At 45.0% G+C, this 25,796-nt stretch overlaps 1 protein-coding gene across 4 annotated transcripts in view; it reads right to left on the bottom strand.

The window, feature by feature from the left end:
* wdr45b (WD repeat domain 45B) overlaps nucleotides 1-25,796 on the bottom strand; it is a 107,384-nt gene that overhangs the window by 62,067 nt on the left and 19,521 nt on the right. For 2 of the 4 annotated variants that reach the window (XM_070553006.1, XM_070553007.1), the window contains exon 2: nucleotides 14,867-14,941. The exons of the other annotated variants lie outside the window; for them this stretch is intronic. In XM_070553006.1, coding sequence (XP_070409107.1) covers nucleotides 14,867-14,941 — 75 coding nt within the window. The remainder of the gene's footprint in view (nucleotides 1-14,866; nucleotides 14,942-25,796) is intronic. 4 annotated transcript variants of the gene reach the window in all.

Genomic DNA, 25,796 nt, shown 5'->3' with positions numbered 1-25,796 from the left:
GTACTGGAGAGGAGGGTCCGATCGATAGTTGAATCTCAGATTGAGGAGGAACAATGTGGTTTTCGTCCTGGCCGTGGAACTGTGGACCAGCTCTATACCCTTGCAAGGGTGATGGAGGGGGCATGGGAGTTTGCCCAACCAATCCACATGTGTTTTGTGGATTTGGAGAACGCTTTTTACCGTGTCCCCAGGGGCACCCTGTGGGGGACGCTCCAGGAGTATGGGGTGGGTGGCTTTCTGTTAAGGGCCATTCAGTCTCTTTACCAGAGGAGAGTGAGTTTGGTCCGCATAGCCGATAGTAAGTCGGACCTGTTTCCGGTGAGGATTGGACTCCGCCAGGGCTGCCCTTTGTCACCGGTTCTGTTTATTACCTTTATGGACAGAATTTCTAGGCGCAGCCGTGGTGTAGAGTGTGTTGAGTTTGGTGGCAGGAGAATCTTTTCTCTGCTTTTTTGAGATGACGTCGTCCTCCTAGCTTCATCCAGCTCTGACCTTCAGCTCTTGCTGGGTAGGTTCGCAGCCGAGTGTGAAGCGGCTGGGATGAGGATCAGCCCCTCCAAATCTGAGACCATGGTTCTCGACCGGATAAGGGTGGCTTGCCAACTCTGGGTCGGGGGAGAAGTCCTAAGTATCTCGGGGTCTTGTTCACGAGTGAGGATAGGAGGGATCGGGAGATCGACAGGCGGATTGGTTCAGCGTCAACAGTGATGCGGACGCTGAGCCGATCTGTCGTGGTGAAGAGGGAGCTCAGCCAGAAAGCCAGCTCGATTTACCAGTCCATCTACGCCCCAATCCTCACCTATGGTCATGAGCTTTGGGTAATGACCGAAAGAATGAGATTGCGGATACAAGAGGCCAAAATGAGTTTTCTCCGTAGGGTGGCCAGTCTCAGCCTTAGAGATAGTGCGAGGAGCTCGGACATTCAGGAGGGACTCGGAGTAGAACCGCTGCTCCTCCGGATCAAAAGGAGTCAGTTGAGGTGGTTTGGGCATCTGGTCAGGATGCCTCCTGGACGCCTCCCTGGGGAGGTGTTTCGGGCATGTCTTGCCGGAAGGAGGCCCCCGGGTTGACCCAGGACATGTTGGAGAGGTTACATCTCCAATCTGGTCCGGGAACGCCTTGGGGTCCTGCCGGAGGAGCTGGTGGAGATGGCTGGGAAGAGGACAGTCTGGAGCTTCCTAGTTGGGATGCTATCCCCGCGACCCGGACCCAGATAAGCGGAGGAAGACGAGACGAGAAGAGCCTACTTCAATTAGTTTTTAATAAATTTTTAAACTTTTAAACTTGACTCTCTCTCTTCCGTTGTCTCTGAGTGAATACGAAGCTGTTATCTAATCCCTGCATTAAAAGGTTCCAATCTTCTGGTTTACAATAACCTCACAGATCCATAAGGTTGATTTCATATTTACTATGGAATCCTACGCCTTATGGCTTATTAAATAACGTAATTTAAATCATTACAGAATGGCGAGCCATAGCCTGATATCTGTACATTATGGACACGTCGTGCTCATTCTGAGACATTTTAAACAGTAAAACACTAAAACTGATGTTTCTGGTTGAAAACAGGATGATCTGTAATCTCACTAGAGGCGCTGTTTCATCTCTCTTCATCTAAGCTGACGTGTCATCTCGCAGACATTTTAATTTCATCTAAAGGCTGAGGTCATCTCAAGCTACATTGGAGTTTCTAGCACAAAGAACGGATTTTTCCTGCTGTCATCTTGAATGTAAATACATTTTATATGTTTTTGAGTGATTTGTGACACTGTGTAATAACTTGTGTACGGAGATAAAGAGATCTCCACCAGAAGTTCACTTCCAGATTGACGATCGATCACGGTTAATCAACCCGTTGAGCTGCCTAGCACTAGCTGCTAACAATATAAGCTTTAAAAACAGAAAAGCGTTGCTGCACCACAAAGTGCATACGTCATTAGGCCGAATTTTAATACGAATGCTCACGAACGTTCGAATATTCGGGCCGGCCAGTTCTACTGCAGAATTGGACCACAATCGCCTGTTTCAGCTGACAGGCCCGCTAGCTTAGCACGCCAGCTAGTTTAGCTCTCGATTTCGGCAAAAACGGAGTAGCTACCCCCGGCTGAAAATCGATCGACACAGCGCTCCTGGATCTTTAAAATCTGCTACCCACAAAGGGATAAAACTTTGCTTCGTTCGAGTTGATTTAGCTGTGTTTCTAACACTTTCGGTGTGAGAAATGGACTTCGGTTAAGCATTTGTGCTAACCGCCAGTGGACGCATGACGCATGTGCCACCATTTTGCCTGGTAAGATCAAGCAACCGCTGCGCAATCTTACTATACCTCGCTGAGTGACATTTCTGGGTTATTACTTAACTGTTCTGCCCTGAATGTCATTCGAAACACAAAAATTTCTCCAGTAACAAAGCTCATTTACAACCAACCGGTAAGCATTGTCTCTTATTCAGCTTCCATTAATTTTACAACAAATTAAAGGATCTGTACAATGGCTTCAGAGCAACTTAATCCGTTGATGTCTCTCATTCTACAGATGAGAAACAAATTTCAACTACAGATTTCACAAACCCAAATGCTGTTTTTCCAGTGGAAACCTGAAATGCAGACCCAGACCCAAATGCAGCTTGCTGAAATGAGAAACATAAAAATGCAGATTTTCAATCTGCAACAGGAAGTCAAAAAAATCCAAGATATTGGAAATGTTTTCCAGGTGGGAGGGGCTGTAACGCTGTGTTCTGCTGACCTGCCTCCTGAAAAGACGAGAAAGCTGCAACCGGATGTACTAATTGGCTCTGAATTACAGGAAACGCACAACATGCCCCATATAACTTCATACACATTGATGATAAGTGAAACCACCACAGACAGTGGCCCAGCGCCCCCTGGTGTTGAGCCTGACGAACTACTGCTGGGACCTCTCCTGCCACAGGGGAGGGGTGGTAAGCCCACAGTGTCTGTCATTTTGTAACAGGTGCATCCCTGCAACGCACATTTAGATACGGGTTCAGATTTTACAATCATGAGCAAGTCTCTTTATGACCGCGTGCGCCCTCCAGAACTGATTCCCTGTGCATTAACTATCTGTTTTCTCTGATTCTACAGTGCTCTTGTCTTCTAAGACTCTGCTCCAGTTTACGATCGGGCCTATGAGCTTGACACACCCCATGTACATCTGTGTGAGTGGGACCATGCTTTTGCTCATTGGTATCAATCTTTTGAAGCGCTTGGATGCTTTTATCGATACTGGACACGGAGAACTGAAGGCAGGTGTTGGAAAACCTCTGCCGTTCATTCCACCTTCTTTCCCTGACTCACACTGCCTTGCGGTAGGTGATCCTGAGCGTGGGGAAACCGCATGCTCACTGCCAAGCTCAAAGCCATCAGAGACTCCCTCTGATGTTTTGTCTCAGATTGAACAGGTCGTGGACCAAGCAGATGCTCTTACCAACGATGTCAAGCGAGACAAGCTACGACAACTTTTGTTAAAATACAAAGATTTTCTTTCACTCGACTCCTTGGACTGTGGTCTAATCCATGAAGTCAGGATTCCTAAACTGCCACACACTGCGCCAACTTTTGTGCGTCAATACAAGATTCCCCTGGCGTTCCACGGACCAGTCCAGGAAATTATCGAAAGCCTCTTGGCTAAAGGGATCATCCGACCCTGCAACAGCACCTACTCGGCTCCATTGTGGCCAGTAAAGAAGCCTAATGGTAAGTGGCGACTAACCATTGACTACAGGCAACTCAACAAACAGGTTCCCTTGTCTAGGTGGCCGATGGCACGCCTGGAACAAGAACTCCCAAAAGTGAAAGACGCTAAGTACTTCTCCACCCTTGACATTGCATCTGGATTCTGGACAATTCCTGTCCATAAATCGGACCAACACAAACTAGCCTTCTCCTTTGCCAACCGCCAGTACACCTTAACTCTGTGTCCTTTTGGTTATTCCAACTCACCAGCTGAGTTCAACATCTTCTTGGACAAAACCTGCCCTGATGCTCGAGAGCGAGGTACCCTCATCTATCTCGATGACATTCTTGTTCGTAAGTGTACCTTGGATGACCACCTGTCCGAGCTGGACAATGTCATGGGTCAGCTCGCAGCTGCAGGTGCTAAGATTTCTCTCGCCAAAGATCAGTGGTGCAGGTCACAGGTTCAGTTTGTTGGCCTCCTTGTGGGACCACAGGGAGTGCAGCCTCAACTTGGCAGAATTCAAGGTGAGGCCACCATCACACCTCCTACAAATGTCTCTGAACTTTGGAACTTCCTAGGGGTGTGCAACTACTCGCGCCAGTTCGTAGAACATTAGCTTAGATAGCGAGACCTCTGACTAATCTACTGAAGAAGGATGTGCCTTTCGAGTGGACTGAGCAGCAGCAGGCCAAGGATGACCTGAAGGCCGCGTTATGCTCAGCTCCATGCTTGGTGCTCCCCGATTGCGACAAGGAGTTCCATCTTGAGGTTGGTTTCTCATCTCACTGTTTGAGAGCCGGTCTCTACCAAGTATATGACTGCGACGGGCGTGTTGTAGCCTATGCTAGTAAGCTCTTGTCCGGTCCTGAGTTGAAGTACTCTGGCTGTGAAAAAGCTTTGCTTTCCACCATGTAGGCAGTGAAACACTTTTCTAGCTACATCTGGGACAGAAAATCATCATTGAGACTCCGCACCAGCCAGTGACCTTCCTTAACAGTCAGCGCATCAGAGATGGCGTGGTGACCAATGCGCAAATTGCGTCATGGCTGCTGGCTCTTCAAAGCTTCGACATCGAAGTACGCTTCGCCCAGAACCGCCGTAGCCCTCTTGGCATGGGTTTGGCTGCGTGCCAACACTGCTCGGACGACGCTGTCATGTCAGTCCCGCCAGCTAGCCCTCCTCAGACTCTTCTAAACCCCAGCCACCACTACTTCAATCAGTCTCTCTGTGTGGACTTGCCGACCGTGTACGTCGATGGCAGTTCTTTTCGACATGGTATTGCGCCTATGTCAGGCGTGGGTGTCGTCTGGTTGAACGCTGACCAGAAGGACTCCTGCTGTTACCGATTGGGTCCTAAGACCTCACAGTTTGCAGAAGTGGCTGGGATCTTGATAGTACTACAACTTGCTAGGGACCGTGCTGTCCGTGAGCTGGTGATTTGCATTGACTCGGGCTATGCGCGTCTCAGTTTCATTTGTCATCTACCTTCTTGGAAGAGTAACGGGTTCCAAACCTCTAACCGGAAGCCCGTTAAACATCAGGACCTCTTCATGGCTTGTGACGCCCTAGTGACATCACATGACATGCACATCTATTGGTGTAAAGTCAAAAGACATTCTCGTGCACCCGGAACTGATAAGGACTTGAACGACCTTGCAGACTCTCTTGCCAAACAAGGTGCAGCCGATGGTACTCTATGGGCCTTCAACCCCTTGTGGTTTCCTGAGGATGTGTCTTCTCAGTCTGACCCACCCCGTGTGTGTGTCGTGACTCGAGCTCAGGCCGCTAACGAGTCCACCTCCAAACCAACCGAGGGTGTGGTGTCCGTTCAACCTGTCTTTTCTGGTAACGATCTTGTCAGTCTTCAGTCCCAGGACCTGCTATAAGCAGGATGATCCTGTACCTTTCAGATTCTACAACTCATCTGCCTTCTTCCGTCAAGCTTGACTCCATTCCTGAGCTCCGTGCTCTCTTCGTGTTCGGGTCACGCTGAGAATGGTTGAAGGGATGCTGATGCACGCCTCCAAGCCTCCTTTGAGACACAAAGGTGTCAAGGCCACGTTCGGTGCCCTGAGCCAGGTTGCTTATTGGCCGGGGATGCGTTGCGAGGCCTCAGACCACGTCCAGTGTGGTTTGGTTTGTTGTCAGTTTCAGCCATCCAACCCCGCATACAGAGCTCCCCTACAGAGAAAAGGACCGTCCACACCGTGGTCAGACTTGCAATTTGATTGGGTGGGGCCTCTGACCAGGTCCAGCAGGGGTAATAAATACATCTTGACCGTGACCTGTGCATTCATCAAGTGGGTTGAATGTCTACCAGCACCTAATGACACGGCGAAAACAACAGCTATTCTCTTGATGAATCACATCTTCGCCCGGTTCGGTCTGCCCACTCAGGTTGACTCGGACAGGGGTACTCACTTCACCTCTGAAGTGATGGCACATCTTTGGAAACTGTTGGGTGTGAAGGCCAATTTCCACATTAGCCATCATACCCAGTCTTCTGGCCAAGTCGAAAGGATGAATCGGACAGTCGTCGGCATGTTGAGGAAGTACGTGTCCTCTAATCACTGAGACCAGGATGTGAAGCTTCCGTTGGTCCTCATGGCCGTACGGGCCACCCCTCATGAGTCTACTGGTGTCTCCCCATTTGAAATGATGACATGTAGACAAATGACCCTGCCACTTCACCTGCTGTACCAACCTGTTCAGCCAGAGGCGGACCCGGCTTACACGATTGAACAATATTTGCTGGACCTGAAGAAACATCTGCCTACAGCGTTCTCGTTTGCACAGATAAATCTGGAGAAATCAGCTGAGGGCAGGAAGGCTTATTATGATCAGAAGGCCTCACATTCTGAACTCAACATAGGTGACGAGGCCTGGTTCTACATTTTCGCTCCTAAAACTGGTAACACCAAGAACACCTCTGGGAAGCTGGCTAAGAAACTTTTGCCGAAGTGGTCCGGCCCATACCTGATAACTGATAAACTCTCGTTGTGTATCAGATCAAGATTACCCAAACAAACAAGGAGCCCGTCTACAAATGGGTCCACAGGGACCAAATCAAACTGCACAAGGGTTCCACTAATTTGGTCAAGGCTACCACAAACAACTTACTGACTTTGAAAGGGGGGTGCCTCATCGGTTCCATAGCTCTCTGTCTCGAGTTACACAAGTTTGTCTATGTTTGTGTGTGTGCATGGTTGTCTTTCCAGTTTATACATGACGTGCAGACTTGAGTGATTTGAGATGAACATGCTGTGGGTTCCTGAAGTAGCTAAAGGGGCATTATGGAAGTTTGACAGCCAAAACATGTATAGAAATAATACATTTCTTCTTCATGCATTCTCCCGCAACACCTGGTCCTGTAGAATGAGCCCTGGCATTTTGACGGTGATTGCCTATTTTTCTGTAAAATCACAGAAAAAGAGAGCTGCTCGGGTTGAGCAGGCTGCTTCATGCGCGTTCACGCTCAAGCATAGCCCTCCGAACCGTTCTTTGAATGTTGTTTCAGCTGTCATCAAGCATATAAATGTTACAGATACAAATGACGTCACTGGCGCTATAGCACGCCTGGTAAAACGTCGGACTTTCGTGTAGAAGACCCGGGTTCAATTCTGGATGTGAACATAGGTTATTAAGAGTTTCTTTTTTACATTAATGGTATTTTTTTAACAGTAAAATGCACACATTTTTATTTGAGACTCGCCGAACGGCATGGAATTCACAGATAAAAAAGATGTGGGTTCAACTTTCATTTTGGAACAATTTTTCAAGAGCATGCAGGAGGACTGACCCATCTTAAACCTTTGTCGGCTGTGCTGAAGAGGAAGGTACAGAACGAAATTATTTAATTAATTAGCTGCGCGTTCCCCCGTCCTCTGTCCTCCAGGCCACACACACACACACACACACACACACACACACACACACACACACACACACACACACACACACACACACACAAGGAACTGTCTCAGCTGTTATTTTCGTTAAGGAGTGTGCACGTACAGCATGCACGCCTCACGCACGAGCCTACTATTGAAGCTGCCGTTACGCTTTTGGCCTGAGGGGGCAATTGCGAGCATAAAAATTCAAAACTCCGTAAAGTCCCTTTAACAGTAGATGGGTTTAGTCCACATATTACTGTTAACCAAATTTTTTTATTTTTATTTTCACTAATCGTAATTCCTTATGGGTACATTCACATGTAGGTTGATTACTAACTTCACTGATTTACATTTTAGTGCACTTTGACACTCATATCTATCTTTTTATAGAACTTTACTACAGTGATTACGTTTTGAACACTTTATGATTAACATTGTTAATTTACCATTATGGGCTACAATAGGGCTGCAACAAACGATTATTTGGATAATCGATTAATCGGATGGGGTCTCGACACGATTAATCGATTAATCGGATTACATGGGGAAATTTTTTAAAACTGCTAGGGAAACGTTTATTTCTCTCCTTCCTTCACTTTATTTAATACAACATTATTAGAAAACAGTTCAATAGCAGAAAAACAACATGCCATCACCTAAATTGTCTTATAAGGTGTATAGACAGAGACCCTATAAGCTACATCTATCTGTGACCTAAAATGCTTGGTCCAAGTTAAACAGCTTAAGGGCAATTGTCATCTGTTTTGTTTGATCTCATCTGTTGACATTTATTATAACTGGGAATGTAAAACAACTAATTTTTAAATGTAATTAAACATAGGCTGTGAATTAATCAAAATTGATCACTATTTCCAAAAAATGACTGAAAAAATACCAAATAAAACAAAAGTAAATGAATGCCATCCTCCTTGTGATGATGCCCTGGGAAACTGCCATAAAGTCACATCAAGAAATGCTGCTGATCCTTCCAATGATCCCAAATAGACTCACATTAGGCCACATGAAAGCAAATGAACCCAAAAATATATTAACCAGTATATAACTGCACTCTCACACAACACGCCTGCAGCAACAGTTAGGACTCCTCCCTCCCTTTTAAAAGCGTTTTTGCTTCCGAGGACATTGTGGTTGTAAAGCCACATGCTAGTAGTCTAGCCCCAGTGTGATCAACCAGTTTTTGCGGGAATGTGACGGCGGAACCAGGGCCAGATTAACACTTTGTCGTACCCTAGGCAACAATATTCAAGGGCTCCATCATAACGACCCGATCACCATAATGTGGTCACATACAGAATATTTTACTGTAATATGCAGTAAATATACTCAATACTTGAATGCCTGACAACACGTAACCCGCCCAGAGTAAACTTTGACCCACGTCGTGTGGACTGACCAATGAGGAGAGGGTCTTAACTTGAGGCCCTCTCTTCATTGGTCAGTCTGCATGAGACTGACTCTCAACTGACGTTCAGTCATAGGCAGCGAAGCGTCTCTGTGCAGCGCAAAAGCCCGGGTGGACAGTTTGTTTAATAGGGTGACCATATTTCCATTTCCAAACAAGAGGACAGGGGATCTGTGCCTATGACGTCACACTATGGCAACGCCACACAAACCATGTTGGGACCCATTTTTTGTAAGAACTAAATTAATATAAGATTCTGCCAATAAAAGGGCTCTAAAACAATTCATATGTAAATATTTTGCATATTTAATGCAAAATCTCATTTTTCTGCTTTAGTGCTGCAACAAGGTTGTATTAATAATAAATTATTATACCTTTTGTTTTACTACAGCATCGGTAAGCTTCCTGTGCACAGATTATTAAGGATGCTTGTTTCAGCTGTGAGATTAGACGATAGGATCAATGAAAAAATAAGTTGTCCCACACTCCATGGAAACTTTCAGAGAATCCACAAATAGTGGCTTTCAAACGGTTTTGTTACTTTTTGCAAGTTTACAAAAGCAGCAGATGAGACAGCATGTCTGATAATTTAGTTTTTCATCTGATAATATTAGAACATGTCAGTAATGTCTGAGGGGCTTTTATAAACACTGTATAACTAACACTACTGGAGAGGGTATGAATTACACAGAGGCTTCTGGGGAGCCCAGTTATGGGGGGGGGGGCATTTTTGCCTTGGCCCCCAAAATGTCTTGAAACGGCCCTGGGTGTGTGACTGAGTTATGAAGGTGATCTGAATTGTATCAGATGTATAAATATGTTTTTTACTGGTAAAAATTTACTTTGTTTGTTTTGTTTTCTTGTTTTTATTTAACTATTTTCCTATCCTGTCTGTCTCTCATCTTCCTGCATCTCCTCTTAATTGTCCCGAAAATCTGTTGCCTGGATTCTTACCTTTTCACCTCATCAGTTACTTTTGAGCAGATCAAAGGGATCTCCTGACCGCAAAGCTCAGAGCGCGTTTTCGATGCTGCGTGAGGTGACATCACCACAGCACAGGTGATGAGCTCCGCAGTAGCGCGCTTCAGGCACAAATAAGACAGAAAATAGAGAACATGTGCAGACATGAACGATTGTGTGCTAATTATAGTTTTTTGGTTGCGCCACTTTGAGAATGGACCGTGCGCTGGAAGCAGCTGCCTGGATCGCTGCGCAACAATGCGCTGTGCCGCTCTCTGCTCAAAAGAGTCCAAAAATGATATAAATGATATAATATAGAAAACTTTTTTCCGGCTCCCCTGATGTGTAGGATATACAGTTCCCCCATAATTCGATCCCTGCTCCTGGATGAAAAGCCGGACATTTTCATCAATACAAGAGCCCGCAGTCCGGACGCCCGGACAGAGAGTGAAAAGTGGACACGTCCGGGGAAAACGGAACGTACGGTCACCATAGTCCTCATAAAGCAGGGAAATTACAGATACAGTATTTTGCTCGTGCCCTGGGCCCTTTAGAGTTCGTGGGCCCTGGGCAATTGCCCAGTTAATCCGGCCTTGGGCGGAACCGGTTCGCAGCAGCGTCTGCTGGCTCTCCCTCGCGGTGATCTGCCGATACCGGCTCTCCCTCGCGCTGATCTGCCGGTACCGGCTCACCCTCGCGCTGATCTGCCGGCTCTCCCTCGCGCTGATCTGCCGGCTCTCCCTCACACTGATCTGCCGGCTCTCCCTCCGCTGATCTGCCGGCTCTCCCTCGCGCTGATCTGCTGGCTCTCCCTCGCGCTGATCTGACTTGCGCTGGTCTGGAAGAGTTGTGCGACACAACGAATCGATGACGCAATTCGTTGCCAACGCTTTTAGTAATCGATTTTCATCGAATTTATCGATTCGTTGTTGCAGCCCTAGGCTACAACCAATTTTGCCCTTACATTTTGAAGACATTTTAACTTAGTGCAGTGATTTCTCCCATATGCAGTATAGGGTTTTATTAATTTTATTCTTTTTGCACCACTTTTTGCATTACACGTAGTGCATTGCACCCATTTCTTCTCTTAAATGTTAATTCACATAATTGCCTACACATAGTACATGCAGGTACTCACAGTGCTAGGTTTCTTTTTGTTTGTTAATTTGCATTAGACGCCATTTTGTTGTGTCTACATTGAGGTGCCCTGTGCTGTGCTCTCTCTCTCCTCTCCTGAGTTTCGCTGATGATCCTTGCTTCCCTGGGGGTGGACCTATGACTCGTCGTTGGATTCCGCTCCTTCTGATGGGTGTTCCGGCTCGTAGGACCTGGACGACCGTTTGTTTCGGCATGGCTGCTGGGATACTTCGCTCGCTGGGACCTAACCTGCCTGCTGCTCTTTCCTGCACTGAATCACGATAAGTGCAATTACAAAGATCAATATACTGTTGGAAGTATTCCCTACCCGTGGATACATAAAGTTTTGCTCCTGCTTCAAATTATTACCCCCACGTGGATACCTTAATAATCTGCTGACTTGAGTGCTTCCAAAGGGATTATGCGAGGCTGTTGATACCATAGACTGTTCTGAGTGGGGTTCGTACCTCACCACTTTTGGCCTCTTCCGGGGGAACTGCACATTCCCCTGTCATCGAAGTCCCTTTAGGACTCTGGTTTGTTCAACGCCAGGTGGTCTCTGTACGGACCACTGTACCATTGAAAAGGGGGGATATGTAACGTATGAAATGACTGTTTCCCCCTCTCCTCTGCACAGAACTAGTCTGTATGAGATATGGTCTCAAAGTCTCATGCATTTGCTTATAACTGCTTCTTTTCAGCTCAACAGAAGAATGGAGAATGGACTCTCTCTTTTTAATTAATCAAAGAACTCTATTTTAATAAAGCTAATCAAGCAAAGTGTTAGTCAATAAATAAGATGTGACCAATCTGTGAAATCAAAATATCAATTAGTTTATTATAATCCTATAGAATATGATCAGTAATATGACTAAGTGTTCCAATAGGACTGATCTCACGTAGCGTTAAAAGACATGACACATTGCTTTGACTGATCCAATCAGAATCTGCCAGATCTGACGGAGGCATGGTTTTGATGGTGTTTGGTAAATCTGTCAACTTTTCATTCGACCATAAACCAAAACATCCGAAGTATAAAACTATGCCCATGTCATCTCGAACGCCAGTTCAAAGTGTTCTAGAGAAGTGTCGGAGTGGCCAATCCGTAATTTTTGTCTTCAACCGAAAGAACCAACGACAAGCTGGATAAAATATGTTGCTGTTCCAACTGCTGCAACAGTTCCTGCCAGAATGTCACACCATTCTCTGTCTCATTCACCTTAGTTACACCATACATTTAAAGTCAGTCTAGTTCAATTTGTTTTTAGTACATTTTTAAACTTTTAAACTTGACTCTCTTCTGTTGTCTCTGAGTGAATATGAAGCTGCTATTTAATCCCTACATTAAAAAGTTCCAATCTTCTGGTTTAAAATAACCTCACAGATCCATAAGGTTGATTTCATATTTACTATGGAATCCTACGCCTTATGGCTTATTAGATAACATGTAATTTAAATCATTACAGAAGACAGGCAGTGTCCTAACTGATAGGGGCAGTGCTGGGATTTATAGACTCAGGTGCACGCTGCCTGCTCTTGCAGGAATCGATCGGATTAGATAGTGATAATCGATTCTAAATCCCAAGAATCGGAATCGAATCGATTCTGGAAATTTGAATCGATACCCAGCACTACATGGCATAACAGTTAAAATACAAATATAAATTACATAAAATAAAAAAATAAATGAAATATTAAATCTCAATAGGTAGGCTAGAAAAATGTCAATAAAGCCTCTCTCTCTCTCTCTCTCTCTCTCTCTCTCTCTCTCTCTCTCTCTCTCTCTCTCTCTCTCTCTCTCTCTCTCTCTCTCTCTCTCTCTCTCTCTCTCTCTCTCTCTCTCTCTCTCTCTCTCTCTCTCTCTCTCTCTCTCTCTCTCTCTCTCTCTCTCTCTCTCTCTCTCTCTCTCTCTCATGAGGTCTGTGAACAGATGTTTGGGGAATTTTGCCTCGTGCATCAGGAAAAATGTCTCACTCACTCACTCACTCACATCTCACTATAAATAAACTGTGACCGGATGTTCAGGGCATTTTGCCTCGTGCATCATGCCACAGTTAGAACTGTTTGACTTGTCTGCTCATTGTCTCCTTCTCTCTTCACTATAGGAAATGGGGTATTGATAAACATATTGATAAAATCCATGACATGGAGCTTGCACTTTAGTGTCAGTATGGTCCCTTACAGTAACGTACGGGACCAGAATTTGGTTTCACACACGGGTCAGATATGCGGTTTTGGTTCCGAAACGACTCTTTTTTTTTCCAGGCTTCCTCCCAAGCAGTTGGACTGGAATCAAGGTGACACTACAGACTGATTGGCCAGCTGAAATTATGCCCATCAGATTGGCGAGTAAAATCAACCAGGGCAGTAGCCTAAGCAAGGTGGCCTAGACTTCCCTCTCCCCAGCAAGTTGGGCCAGCTCCTCCGGGGGAATCTTAACGCCTAATTTATACTTCTCCGTCAGCTCCACGAGAGACACGCATGCTTGGACAGAGACGTTTTGCTTTCTGACTTCTTCATCTCCTGGGAGTGTTGCAAAGCAATTCCCCACCAGGACAACAGAGGGCATAGTGTTGTTCTGTGGTATCCTGTCCAAGATAATGCATTTACTATTGTGTTTATGGGGTTTTGTTGTATTTCTGAGACTTCTTAACACGGACAAATTGGTCTCACATTCTTCTCCACCGCTTAATGCGCTCGCCACCTCTAAACCCACGTTTTCCGTCATTTCCGTCCATGTATAAAACGCTTGCTACGTATTATTTTTACTCCTCCAGTCATGGGTGAATAAAACGTTCATATTTTTTAGTTTTTTCGTGAGGTATTCTTCAAGCTTCTCCGTATCTGCAGCTAGATATCCTTGGCTCTCTTTATGTTTTTGAGGACGCAATGGCTGACCAATAACAAGCTTGCTTTCTCCATCTCGTTGAACGGATGTTTAGAAAAGAGAACTCGACTGTCCGTCCTTGCAAGCCTGCTGGAGAGACCTCGAAAGGACGGACAATGGCATTGCGAGCAACCGTCTCAAAGCAGACGGAGAAGTATAGATTAGGCTTATATGCCAATAGTCCCTTCAGCGTGTCCTGGGTCTTCCTTTAGGTCTCCCCCCAGGTTGGACGTGCCCAGAAAACCTCACCAGGTAGGCATCCAGGAGGTATCCAAATCAGATGCCCGTGCCGCCTAAACTGGCTCCTCTTGATGTGGAGGAGCAGCATTTCTACTCCGAGACCCTCCTGGATGACTGAGCTTCTCATCCTATCTCTAAGGAACAGCCCTGCCACCCTGCTGAGAAAACTCACAGATATGAAATTAATTAACCCTTCCACATTGTTAATGGGGTCTGATGGGCCTTTTTAAACTTTATTATTGGGCATTGCTTTTTTATTATTCATTTATTTAGGAGTGCACCACTTTACCCTTACCAAGGAATAAACTATCAACCATGTTTAACCAACCTCTGTCCTTGAAGGGTCACCTGATAGGACAGTGGAAGGGTAAAATCATAATAGAGACGTTTTAAGATAGCAAAATATTTAATTCATGGTCAAAAATCTAATACAAGCTTCTATTTTGGGATCATATATTTGTCTGACTTCAGAGCAGTCAGTGCTGCCCCAGTCATGAACTTCACTGCACGTCACTGGTCAACATATCATTTAGCTGGGGTGAAATGCAAATTAGCAGGCAGCAGGCAAAAAATAAGACAAAAACCAAAACAAATCTTTCCATGAAGCTTGGTGTTAGGTTCTTGTTACCTTGCTTCTCCTTCTCTTTGAGAGGATCTGTGTTATAGACACGAAATCCATTCTCCATCCCACAAGCGAAGCATCCTGGACACGCACAAACATCAAATGGGATAAAGAAAAAGAATGAATAGAGCCATTTAAAATAAATTACCCGTAATGCTTCAATAGTAATATTGACACAACATAAAGGTGCCCAAACAATACAGTTAGTGAGATTCACATCAGACAGATAGAGGTCTGTAACCTTTTTTTGATTTGTGAAGGTTTATTGTCGATTTCAGCACTTCTACTACTGGACCACATTGGAAATGGTCCGGCTCAACAACTGACAGGAACAGTTGTACTATCCACCAGCATGAGAACAGATTTCTGGGAAGGGGTGGGTCCAAAACTACTTAGGTGTCTAATGTCTTATCGTATGTTTGGAAGTTGATCAAAGGTGGGGGGAATCTGTTTAGTCAGCCTCACCTCTGGTGCCAGTACCCACTCCCAATTTTAAGTTGAAAGTACACGTTGAGGGTTCTCTTTCAGTAGAAAGAGGGGTGTCTGCACTTCACCTTTCTTGACTGCTGGTGGTGGTCAGAGAGACCGGTGGCACCTGTATACAGCAGCCTCACTTCTGTCAGTGAGCCCCAGAGCAATGTATTTTAAGGGAACCTCATACGAAAAATAAATACATTGAACAAAATAATGCATCACTTTGTTTTTACTCCAATGTATCACGAGCTGAACTCAAAGATGTGAAACATTTTCAAATACACAAAAGACCCATTACTCTCAAATACTGTTCACAAATCTGTCTAAATCGGTGTTTGCCAAAATAATCCATCACACCTCACACGTGTGGCATATAAAGGAGCTGATTAGACTTAATGAATTTTGCACATGCAGCTCTGAAAAGTGTGGTTTGATCACACAGCACAATGCCAGAGATGTTGCAACTTTTGAAGGAGTGTGCAATTGGCATTCTGACTGCATTAGAGCTTTTGCCCAAGAAATTAATCTTCATTTCTCTACCATAAGACGTCTCCATTAACCTTGCACTGGAAGATGATTTCTTGCGAGATTTGGAGTTTTCCAAACTCAAGAGAATCTATCTTGTACCGCTCCAGTTCAAACTGTCCGAACAATCGTGTCAGTACTGTGCTGTAGGGTGGGACATAGTTTTCATGATAGTATCGAGTGCCCGGCTAAGCAAAACAAACATGGCCGTGCTGGTTGACGCCAACAGCTAACTAAATAGTCACAACAGTAATACAGGATCCATGGCTAAAAAAAGGTTGCGGTACATGTCTACAGCTACATGTATAATTGTTATTTTGACAGCTAGTTACCTATAGTTTAACACATAGCATGTTGCGAATCAGTTGCAAGTGTACATCCATTACGTGACTTTATGTAATGTCAAAAGAGATAGCTCACGGCCTTACACACCGGGAACCCGGGGTCAAATCCAGGCAAGGATATGAGTTTTCTATTCAGATGGCAAACAGAGATATTTTTTTATTCCACTAATGATATTACAGTAATGATATATTTTACTTTACAGTAATACAGTAATAAGAAGCCTAAATTCTAATTATTAAACGTCCAAATGAGACGATGTGACGGCCAAAAAAGACGTTGATTCAACCTTTATTTTTGAACTATATTATTTTTCAACCATGATGGAATGTTGCGGGCTGGACCATGTGAGTGGGTGTGGGGGGGTTGGTGATTGCTGTACTCGGGCCGGGGAGGTGGGTTGGGACCATGCTTGGCCTGGCGGTAGACAAAGCTAAGTCTGGTGGCCGCCAGGCTTGTACAGCGCTGGGGGAAATCCTGCCCTTTATGCGCATATTCTTCTTGCAAAACCGGCAGAAATAACTCGAGGACATGGTAATTGCTGCGTGAGTGAATGAATGAAGCTCGAGCAAATTGTTGTTGTTTTCCAGGCGCACATGTCATTTCAGTTACAGTGATTGGCTAAAGACAAAATATGGTAGCCTCTGCCAGCCGGGCACTACCTTGCGTGTCCTCTAAATTAGCTCAAAATATTCTACCAGATAGCCCTCCCTCTTTCAGACTGTTTCTGCTGCTGAGATTTTAGATAGAAATGTATGGACTCGACACAGGGCTACACATAGAGATCTGCCTGATGCCAGGTTACAGTGGTGTGAAAAACTATTTGCCCCCTTCCTGATTTCTTATTCTTTTGCATGTTTGTCACACAAAATGTTTCTGATCATCAAACACATTTAACCATTAGTCAAAGATAACAAGTAAACAGAAAATGCAGTTTTGAAATGATGGTTTTTATTACTTAGGGAGAGAACAAAATCCAAACCTACATTTGCCCTGTGTGAAAAAGTAATTGGCCCCTGAACCTAATAACTGGTTGGGCCTCCCTTAGTAGCAATAACTGCAATCAAACGTTTGCGATAACTTGCTACGAGTCTTTAACAGCGCTCTAGAGGAATTTTGGCCCACTCATCTTTGCAGAATTGTTGTAATTCAGCTTTATTTGAGGCTTTCTAGCATGAACTGCCTTTTTAAGGTCATGCCATAGCATCTCAATAGGATTCAAGTCAGGACTTTTACTAGGCCACTCCAAAGTCTTCATTTTGTTGTTCTTCGGCCATTCAGAGGTGGATTTGCTGCTGTGTTTTGGGTCATTGTCCTGCTGCAGCACACAAGATCGCTTCAGCTTTAGTTGACGAACAGATGGCCGGACATTCTCCTTCAGGATGTTTTGGTAGACAGTAGAATTCATGGTTCCATTTATCACAGCAAGCCTTCCAGTTCCTGAAGCAGCAAAACATCCCCAGACTGTCAAGTGCTTCTTTTTCTGTGAGGCGTCAACACTTGAAAAGACCAGACTTTTGGATTCACTCAGATGTCTTTATTTGACCAGTTTCAGGATCATCATAAAGTCAGCATCAGTATCAGGTGAAAACCGATAGCCTGTCAAGATCAAAAGTTCTCACAGTTGAATTGTTTGCTTACTTCTGCCATCTCAGTTTGTCACACCCTGGTTGAATGCCTGCTGCATGCATTAGGAAGCCACTGGTTGTACTTAGTTTGGCTCACCTGGAGGAGGACACATGCCAGGGTTCACAAGCCCCCTCTGGCCAATGAGAAGATTGCATGCAGAGCTCATGTGCAGATAATGTGCAGAAGAGTCAGCATGAGGAGGAGACAGTTGACAGGGCGACCTCTGCCAAGTCAGCATGACACCTCCCACTCGATCTTTGTGTGGCCTTGCCCAGAAAGATTGCATGCAGGTGAGCTTTATCCGACTTGATCCTCTACCGGTACAAGGACCACAAGGCATCGGACATCCCGATGCAGAACGGTGCTTGACTCAGGATCTCTGGCAGCAGATTTTGGACTCTTCACTGAAATGCTGTAACTTGGGGAGACCCTCATGTGCAAGTCTCGGACAACACCCCTGGAATCAGGATTCACGTTGGGGACCTTTCCAAGTCTGAACTGCCCTCTTAGTGCATTTTGATCACAGATCCAAACAATGTCTCCAACGGCGACGTTCCTGTCAGCAGTATGCCACTTACTGCAAACGAACAGATATGGACCAGCAAGTTGGCTCCAAGATTTCCAGAAGTTGGTGACTGTTGTTTGTACTTCAGTGAGCCTTTTGAAAGAGTAGGTGGTGTAGTCAACAGTTTTAAAGTCCCCACTTTCTGTGGCTTGACCAAGCAACAGGTTGTTTGGCATGATGTACTGGAGGCGTTCTTCTCTGCTCTGAATTCTGGCATCAGTGGGTCTCTCATTTGCAAGGTTGACAGCTAGCTGGAGCACTGTCAGGAACTCACTGAAGGTAAGGCCTTCTACATTCCTAAGACTTTTAAGGGCTCTCTTGGTAACTCTGACAGCAGCTTCAACAGCTCCATTTTGGTGAGGTGAATTGGCGGGAAGGATCTTGCACACCCAGGTGGTCTCATTCTTAGCAGCATATTCCTCCAGTAATTCTTGATTCTGTAGTCTTAGGTAAGTGTACATCTCTTTCAATACAGGTTTTGAGCCGACAAAGTTTGTGCCAGGATCTGACCAAATTTTTTGAGGATGCCCTCAGACAGCAGTGAACCTCATATAGGCACACAGGAAGCTCTCAGTTTGATAGTGTGTTTCCTAGTTCGACATGGATGGCTCGGCTAGCCATATAGCAAAACACAACTCCCCATACTTTCATGGTTACCCTTTTCTTGACATCATCCTTCACATGGTAAGGTCCTAACAGGTGTGAACTCGAAACGTGCAGCAGGACTAGACCTCTCTTCAGTTAAGTTTCCCATTATTTGTTTGCAGGTTTTTCCCCTTTGTTTTCTTGCACACAATGAAATTGTTGACAACTTTTTGGGCAACAAGTCTTCCTTTAATGACTCATGCTTTCCTTCTCATCCGCAGTAAAGTCCCTGCTACTCCATCATGTCCTTCACTGTGTTCTTCTCTGGCAAGGAGGGTGGATAACCAGGCATGAAATGGTAAAAGAGGAACAGCTTTGCGGTCTTCTCTGAAGGTCTGAATTCTGCCCCCACACACTAGAAGTCCACTTGTTTGATCTCTGTAGACGACTAACCTGTCCGTTGTAGTGCAAAGGCAAAGGTCTCGAAATGCATCTCGTCTCTCATTGACTGTAAGGACACCCAAGGAAGGCACTACCTCCCACCTTTCTTGATCTGTGGTCTTGGCATTTCGGAACTTTTTGGCCGCTCTCCAGATCCATGCCACAGCCAGGTTGCTGAAACGCCTTTCGTCAACTAGTTTTCGGGTTTTTGCCCCCGCTGGTGGTCTTCTAGAACATATATAGGCTGGATCATTAGCTGGTTTCAAGTGGTTTCTGGTGAGTACTGCTACAAATGTCTTTTTCCGGACCCTAGTTACTTTCTCTCGAGCATGGGCAACAACGTCTCTGGCAGATTTCGTTGGCCACTCGTCATCAGGAAGTTGGAGAAACTTTGGACCGGACTGCCACTCAGAGTTTTCAGTTAAGACATTTGGACTAGTCCCTCTGGTGATGATTTCTGCTATGTTTGCTGGCCCCAGAATCCACCACCAATCTTGGACGTCAGTGCCACTCTGGATCTCACTGACATGATTTGCAAAGAACGTCTGGAAGCCGTAACTTTCACGTTGTATTGCGCCCAGGATCGACTGGCTGTTGACGAGACGGTACCATCTCCTGACCTGAATACAACAGGGCTTCTCAAAAGTAGGTCTTCAGGTGGGCTGCGAAGACAGCGCCTCGTGATTTTTATCTTGAGAGGCGCTATAGAAATGATATTTTCTTCTTCTTCTTCTTCTTCTTCTCTGCTTTTACAGGGTCACCTTTGTGGTCGAGAGGAGTCAGCTTGGCTTTGGATTCTACTAGTTTCATGACAACACCATGACTGCAGCTCCAGCAAAGGTACATCACTGCACCATATGCGTGTTCACTGCCGTCAGAGAATGCAATTGCACTAGGCTCTGCACAAGGATCTGGTGGAGTCAGGGCTCTAGCAAAGCGAAGTTGGTTCAGATCTGCATACTCTTCCAGAACCTTTATGGCATCTTCTCTGAGACCTACAGACAAGGCAGCATCATCCCATGTGTCTTCTGAGAAGGACTTTATTTTGGTTTCTTGGAAAGCTCTTCTAACTAGGATGGCACCTTTCTGCTTGACAGGAGTCACAAGGCCAAGTGGGTCATACAGGCTGGAGACTTGGCTCAGCAGTTCTCGTCTGGTGAGTGGATCAGGGGTTTGAGTTCTGACTTCTTCCCTTAACAGATTTTGGCCAAGGCACATCTTTTAATTTTTCTTTGAGAAGTTGACTACAACCATGACATGGAGCTTGTCATCTTCGATGGTGTAGCCAAGGCCGAGGGCTTTGTTGTTTTCTTTTGTTAGCTAGTTTGGCAGAATTATAGTCTTTGACTCTGCTACATCCATCTCACTGTTGGCTTCTTTCCTCCCACTTTGATTGGAGTAGACCCAGGGCTTCATGTAAAATCCTCCAGCTCTCAGGATATACTCAATGTTGCCGGTGAGGTATTTCAGATGGTCTTGGTCATTGTGTGAAGTCAAGATATCATCGACATAAGCATCTTCTTCCAACACGTTTCTCTTCTTTAAAATGGCTGAATGAAGGCAAGTTTGCAGTCTCTCGCATGGCAACTTGGGCTATGCAACCAGTAGGTTTGTCCCCCATGTTCACTCTTGTTATGGCGTACTCTTCTACTTCTGACTCTTCTTTGTCACGCCACAGAAACCTGTGGAGGTGGACCTCTCAAGCTTCCAGCCAGACAGAGTTGTACATCTTGCGTATGTCACCAAGGGCAGCAAAAACACCAGTTCGGAACCTCAGCAGGACAGCTCTGATTGGGTTCAGGACGTCGGGACCTTTGATGAGGATGTCGTTCAGGCTGAGACCTCTGTACTTCTGGCTGCTGTTCCACACTAGTCTCACTGGGGTGGATACAGAGTGAGGATTTGGTGCAATGAGATGGCTTATATACGACACAGGCCCAGTCCAACTCTGCAGGATGTCTTTGGACAGCTTCACTGCAGCTCTGCGGTTCACCATCTCATGGACTTGTGTGCTGCAGGCTGCCTTCCACACAGGTTCTTTGGACAGCTGCTTCTTGGTTCTGAGGAATGTTGCTTCTACTGCTTTCTTGTTATTAGGCAGTGATGCTGGATCTTCAAGCCATGGATACTTGGCATGCCAATGTGGTTCAGGACTGTGGTCATCTCCGCTTGAGTAAGTCAGGCCACCCTGACGATCTCCATCTCCCACTCCTCTGCGAGCGTAATTTATTTACCCCCTGGCTGACAGTTCCCGCAACGAGACCCTCCATATCTTGGTTGGCAGGCAGCTCCAATGCTTTCCCAACTCCACCACATCAGAAAGTCTCGGTTTCTGGTGGCTGTGCTGCACAGAGTCTCAATATGATCTGGATGCTGGCAGAGAGAGAGAGAACAAAATCCAAAACTACATTGTCCTGTGTGAAAAAGTAATTGCCCCCCTTGTTAAAAAATAACCCAATTGTGGTGTTTCACTCCTGAGTTCAATTTCTGTAGCCACCCCCCCAGCCTGATTACTGCCACACCTGTTTCAACCAAGAAATCAATTAAATATGAGCTGCCTGACACAGAGAAGTAGACCAAAAGCTAGACACCATGCCAAGATCCAAAGAAATTCAAGAACAAATGAGAATATTGAATTAATTCATTAATAACATGAATTATCCCCCCTAAGAAGACAAAGTCAGAAGTATGGGCATTTTTTGGATATTTGAAGAATGCCGAGGGACAGTTGATAGAAGACGGCTATCCTGTTTGCAGCACGTGCAGGAAAAAGTGTCTGTGAAAGGCAGCAGCGCTCCAAATCTCATGACACATCTGCATGACCATCACCCACAACTCTACAGTCAACGCAAGGCAAGTTAACGTTAGCGTTTTAGCTAAAAATGCGTGATCCGAGGATTTAGGTTGAGGGAGAATGCAACGAGTCACTATATAAAGCAGCAGCAGCGCCCACTACCTGCATATAAACCGTGTCGCGAACACCCCCATATTGAAATGACGCTATGCATTACGGGGCTCCCAGGGGCAGATAAGAGTTGGTCTCTTTCCGAGAATAATTATGAATTTAACAATGATTACTGCCTGATGACATTTTCCCAAATCTGCAAAAATCACTGGAAGGACACAAACCGAGGACAATATTTTCCTGATATAGGGTTTATTACTCATGTAAGGGTAAAAAAGTATCTGATTAGAAGGCTACTTGAGTACTGAGTATCATCTGATCTAATATTTTTAAAATGATGACATCAAACAGACACAAAATAAGAAGTTATGGGCAAATATTGGTATTTTAAAGACTAAATGGGAAATTTTTAAACAAATAAACAACAGAATTACAAAATAACAAATTGTAAGTAAAGTTTAGACACAAACTGAGGATGATATTCCATCCATCCATTTTCATTCGCTTATCCGGAGTCGGGTCGCAGGGGCAGTGGCCTAAGGTGAGAGGCCCAGAACTTCCCTCTTCCCAGTCACTTAGGCCAGGTCCAGGGGGAATCCCAAGGCGCTCCCTGGCCAGGTGAGAGACATAGTCCCTCCACCGTGTCCTGGGTCTGCTCCCGGTTGGACGTGCTCGGAAAACCTCACCAGGGAGGCGTCCAGGAGGCATCCTGACCAGATGCCCAAGCCAGCTCAACTGGCTCCTCTTGATGTGGAGGAGAAGCGGGTCTACTCTGAGCCCCTCCCGGATGATCGAGCTTCTCACCTTATCTCTACGGGAGAGCCCAGCCACCCTTGCCACTCTGACTAAGCTCTCTCTTCACCACGACAAACCGGTACAACGCCCTCATCACTGCAGATGCAGCACCAATCCGCCTATCAATCTCACACTCCAGTTTTCCCTCACTCGTGAACATGACCCCCAGATACTTAAACTCCTCTACTTGGGGCAGGACCTCATCCCTGACCCAGAGAAGGCACTCTACCCATTTCTGAATCAAGGACAATATTGTTCCTGATATACAGGGTTTATTTAGTTGTCTGAAAATGTAACAGGTTTAAAAAAATACCGCGATAATACAGAAAACCGTGATAATTTTGGTCACAATAACCATGAGGTTAAATTTTCACACCGTGACAACCCTAATATATATATATATATATATATATATATATATATATATATATATATATATACTGTAACGTGATGAAGGAGCTATTCCACCGAAGGTTATTTACCCTCTCTCCTCAGATGTCTCTGACACAGAACTAATATGCATGAGACTGCCTCAAGGTCATGCATTTGCTTCTAAAACTTCTCCTTTCCAGCTCAAGAGAAGAATGAAGACAGCTCAAGAGAAGAATGAAGACAAAGGACTCTTTCTTTTTAATGAATCAAAGAACTCTTTCTATTTTTAATAAAGCTAATCAAACAAAGTGTTAGTCAATAATAAGATGTGAACCAATCTGTGAAATGACAATGTTATGATTAGTAAGTTTTAATAAGTAATAAAAGGGCTGGACAATATATTGAAAAATGTTTGTCATCGCGATAACAGGACGTGCGATAGGCCCATTGCAAAACACGGCAAAAACAGCGATAAATGTTTGGTTCAAACATTTCCATCTGTGCCATACATCAGCTTTTTGTAAACCAGCTCTGTTTTTTACGCGGAAGTATTATTTGACCAATCAAATGTAGTCCTTCTGATATGCGGCCAATCAGATGGTTCCGTTCACGTAATACGCCCGCCCCTACGTAGACCCTTTTGGAAAGCAACACCCGAACAGTTAGCGGCGCCATTCCCTTGTTCGTCACGCTGGCTGAGAGCAACGAACGCACTTTGTGCTGATGTTTCTGCAATCAGCGCTGCTTTCAAACGTGAACATGACTCCGCTCTGTGTCGTTAATCATTTTTACCAGGCTGACTCAGACATGTGTCGGTGAACCAACCCACCTTCATGTCGCTAGTGTTAGCCCCAGGCTCCGGTTAGCTTCCAGCTAAAAGGCTACAGCTCTCTCCTCCCAGTCCCACCCTGCTAAAGAGGGCCTGGAAAAGTTCCCCCACACAACAAAGTGGTTTTTCCTTTATGAGCTTTTATAACCTTGTTAATCAGGATAGTTGATTTGCTGCTGCACATAAACTGTCAGTCAGAAGCTCTGCTAGCCAGTTATCTTAGTTCAATTTGTTAGCTTGTTATCACAATCAAAGTTGCAGTTTCATCATCTGAGCAGCTTTTTAAGATCTAGGTAAACTTGTTCAATTTGGGGTTAAAAACAAACGTGTTCACATATTTTCCATGTAGTTTTTTGCCAGTTCCTCTTCTGAAGGGTAGACAATTGTTTTTCTCTTTCCCTCAGAAAATCTTAATATTCTCCTAGTTTGGCCCAGCACAGTTCACTTCCCAGTTACAGCAACAGCCTTATATCATAACCACATAAGTGGAGAAAATGCTCAGTAGCAATGAGAGAATTTGCTGTTGCATTTAAGTGATGTTAACTATTATGTAACATTTAAAGTAATTTTCTGATTTTTTTATTAATTCTAAAAACCCTGGTAAGGGATGTTTTTCTGTATTTGGAGCATCAGAAAAAGTTTTATGGTGGAGGTGATGTTTCAAGTGGTTCCCAAACTTATTTAGCCGCGCACCCCCTTCTATGTCCCGACCATGTTGACGCACCCCCCAGCCCCACATCAGGGCATGGCTATATATATATATATATCTCAATCAGACGTCACGCTAAACCAGGGGTCGGCAACCTGTTCCCATCAAAGAGCCATTATTACCAGTTTCCCACAGTAAAGAAAACACTGCAGCAGCCGCGGCGTTGTGGGCGGGGCCTACCCTCAGACAGCAGAGTGCTGCTCACAACAGGTGACAGCAGCCGGTACCGGTCGCTCGTGTACGTCAAAGTTATCTTTCATAAGACGATAACCAATAAAACGATTTATATAAAGTGGATCCAGAAGTTGTAGCCCGTCTCTGCCTACAATATTTTGATATTTTTCACCCTGTTGGTGGTTTTACTGAGCAGGTGCCACTTTTGTCATACGTTTCTTTTAAAACATGTTTAGACTGTTCAGAATACAAATCCAGGCTCTGTCACGTTTGATTGTTGTAATTAAACTTTGTAGGTGGGGAAGGTCAGAAAAGGATCCGATTATTTTGTTTTTCCCTCATTTACAGTGACAGAGACAATGGCGCAGTGCGCCTGGCTCTGGTGTTAATCAAGTTTAATTTGTAACAATTTTCACAAGAAAACAGAACAGTTAAAAGCAGGGCTTGTGTTGACCGGACAGTTCCCGTATTTGGCCGTTGATTTTGATGGAGAAAGAATAGAAAGAATTACCCCGACGCATGCAGACAAACTAACACTTTATTCGTTTCGCAATTCGCAGATGTAGCTAAATCACTCAAGAAAAGATTTCC

The sequence above is a fragment of the Nothobranchius furzeri genome, chromosome 7 (genome assembly GCF_043380555.1).
Source record: "Nothobranchius furzeri strain GRZ-AD chromosome 7, NfurGRZ-RIMD1, whole genome shotgun sequence".
NCBI classification, from domain to species: domain Eukaryota; kingdom Metazoa; phylum Chordata; class Actinopteri; order Cyprinodontiformes; family Nothobranchiidae; genus Nothobranchius; species Nothobranchius furzeri.
Note: the sequence above shows the minus strand (reverse complement) of the source record. Positions and strands in the feature narration are given on the sequence as shown.